The 2,335-nt window shown below is 41.4% G+C and overlaps 1 protein-coding gene across 1 annotated transcript; it reads right to left on the bottom strand.

The window, feature by feature from the left end:
* Positions 1-427: 427 nt before the first annotated feature.
* Positions 428-919, bottom strand: LOC138903344 (uncharacterized). Its single transcript, XM_070191301.1, has one exon. The coding sequence runs from the start codon at positions 917-919 to the stop codon at positions 428-430; it is 492 nt and encodes a 163-aa protein (XP_070047402.1).
* Between the last annotated feature and the right edge of the window lie 1,416 nt (positions 920-2,335).

Below are 2,335 nucleotides of genomic sequence, written 5' to 3'. Positions count from 1 at the left end.
TAGTTGTACGACCCATCCCTTACAAAGAGTTCACACATTCCATGAAGCCATCCATCTCGTCATCATCAAAATTGAGCAAGACTGCCTCCAACATATCACCCACATTAATCGTAGCACTTGTGTCATCAACAATCATATCGGTTACCAAGTCCACGGAAGAACATACTTCATTGCCATTTGGTTGCCGTATAGATTTGCATACGTGGAATACCACCTTTTCATCACCCACCCAGAAAGTGAGTTCTCCTGCTTCCACATCAATCAGAGCCTTCCCCGTATTAAGGAAAGGTCTTCCAAGAATAATCAGCACCTCATAGTCCACTTCACAATCAAGAATGACAAAATCCACCGGAAGAATGAATTTATCAACACGAACCAATACATCTTCAATCACTCCCAACGGTCTCTTTATGGTATGATCGACCATTTATAATCTCATAGATGTGGGTCTTGGTGGACAAATTTCCAAAGTCTTGAAAACCGAATAGGGCATCAAATTTATACTTGACCCAAGATCACAAAGAGCTTTAGCAAACTCGGCACTCCTAATGGTATAAAGGATTGTGAAAGCACCAGGATCTTCCAATTTAGGAGCCATCGAATGCACAATTGCACTCACTTGATGAGTGACTTTGATAGTTTCAAAATTCATCGACCGCTTCTTTGTCACCAAATCCTTCATAAACTTTGCATAATTGGGCATTTGTTCCATGGCTTCAACTAATGGCACATTTATGGAGAGACTCTTCATTATGTCAATGAACCTTTTGAATTGATTCTTGCCATTTTGCTTGTCAAGCCTTTGAGGATACAGAGGAGGATGCTTAGGCAATGGTGCCTTAGCCTTTTGCACTACCGGTTCTGGTATGTCAACAACAGGATCCCTAGACGGGTTCACTTCCTCTTGAGTCTCTTCCATATTGTTATCACTATCAATCCACACTTCATCATTTGCTTGCACTACATTATTCGGAATCTCTTCTTCTTGTACACTAGCTCATCATCTACAAGTTTCCTTTGACTTGAGGTAGGTCCATTCCCACCTTTTTCATTTCTTGTAGTAACGGACATGGCATGCCCCGTGTTGTTCCAACCCTTTGGGTTCACCACCGTGTCACTGGGTAGTGCCCCCTTAGGATAAGAATTTAGAGCTTGAGAGATTTGCCCCATTTGAACGTCTAAGTTGCGGATCGATGTGTTGTGTGAGGCAAGTTAAGCATCATAATCGGCATTCTTCTCCATCATTTGCTTGAACATGATCTCAATATGTCCCATTCATTTTTGGAAGAAATAGGACCATAGGAAGGATAAGGAGGCAGGATGCTTGGTTGTTGATACATCTGGGGCTTTTGAGAACCCGACCCCCAATTTCCTTGATTGTTACTCCAACCGCCTTGATTGTTGCCTCCCCAATTGACTTGGTTATTGTTGTTATGCCAATTCCCTTCATTATTGCCACCACTCCAATTTTCTTGATTGTTGTTGTTATTCTAATTGCTTTGATTGTTTCCACCCCTCCAATTACCTTGGTTGTGAGAATTTCAATTTCCTTGATTGTTTTGATGTCTCCATTGTAGTTGGCTTGTGCCTTGTAAGTTTTTTCTTTGCCTTTGAAAGTTTTTCACATATTTGACCTCTTCTTCTTGGTCATTATAAGTGTCATCTTGATCAAACCCACTATCTTCTTGCACAAAATTATCCACTCTTTGTTGCACTTGTGGACCCTTTGTTCTCCGTTTGTTCACCATAATGTTTACTCCCTCCATTGCATTGACTTACCTCGGGTTTTGCACTTGTTGAAGTTGAGCCTTTGCCAATTGGTTCATGGTGGTGGTCAATTCGACTATGGCTTGCCCATGGTCATGCAATTCTTTGTGAAGGTAAATCACATTGGGATCACCTTGTGGAACATTATCCTGGAATTGCCACGCCGATGAAATATTCGCCATCTCATCCAAAACATCACACGCCTCCGTATAAAGTGTAGTCATGAGGTTCCCACCGGCAAGTTGATTCACTATACATTTGTTGGTTGTATTGATCCCCCGATAGAAAGTTTTTTGGATCATGTTCTCCGTCATATCATTGTTGGGATACTTTTTCACCATTGTTCTATACCGCTCTCATATCTAGTGTAGTGGTTCATTGGGCTCTTGCTTGAATGTTAGAATTTCATTCCGAAGTATAGCCATGTACCCGGGAGAGAAGTACTTAGAAATAAATTTCTCTGCCAATTCATCCCAAGTATGAATGGAATGGTTTGGCAAACGTTCCAACCAATCTAAAGCTTTCCCCCGTAAAGATAAGGGAAAAAGCCTTAGCCTCAAAGCATCTC

This window comes from Nicotiana tomentosiformis, chromosome 12 (genome assembly GCF_000390325.3).
Source record: "Nicotiana tomentosiformis chromosome 12, ASM39032v3, whole genome shotgun sequence".
Lineage (NCBI taxonomy): Eukaryota > Viridiplantae > Streptophyta > Magnoliopsida > Solanales > Solanaceae > Nicotiana > Nicotiana tomentosiformis.
The sequence above is the reverse complement of the archived record's forward strand: the minus strand, read 5'-3'. Positions and strand labels throughout refer to the sequence as shown.

Coding starts and splice junctions, on each gene's coding strand:
- LOC138903344 (XM_070191301.1), bottom strand. CDS start 919: ATGGAAGAGACTCAAGAGGAAGTGAACCCGTCTAGGGATCCTGTTGTT.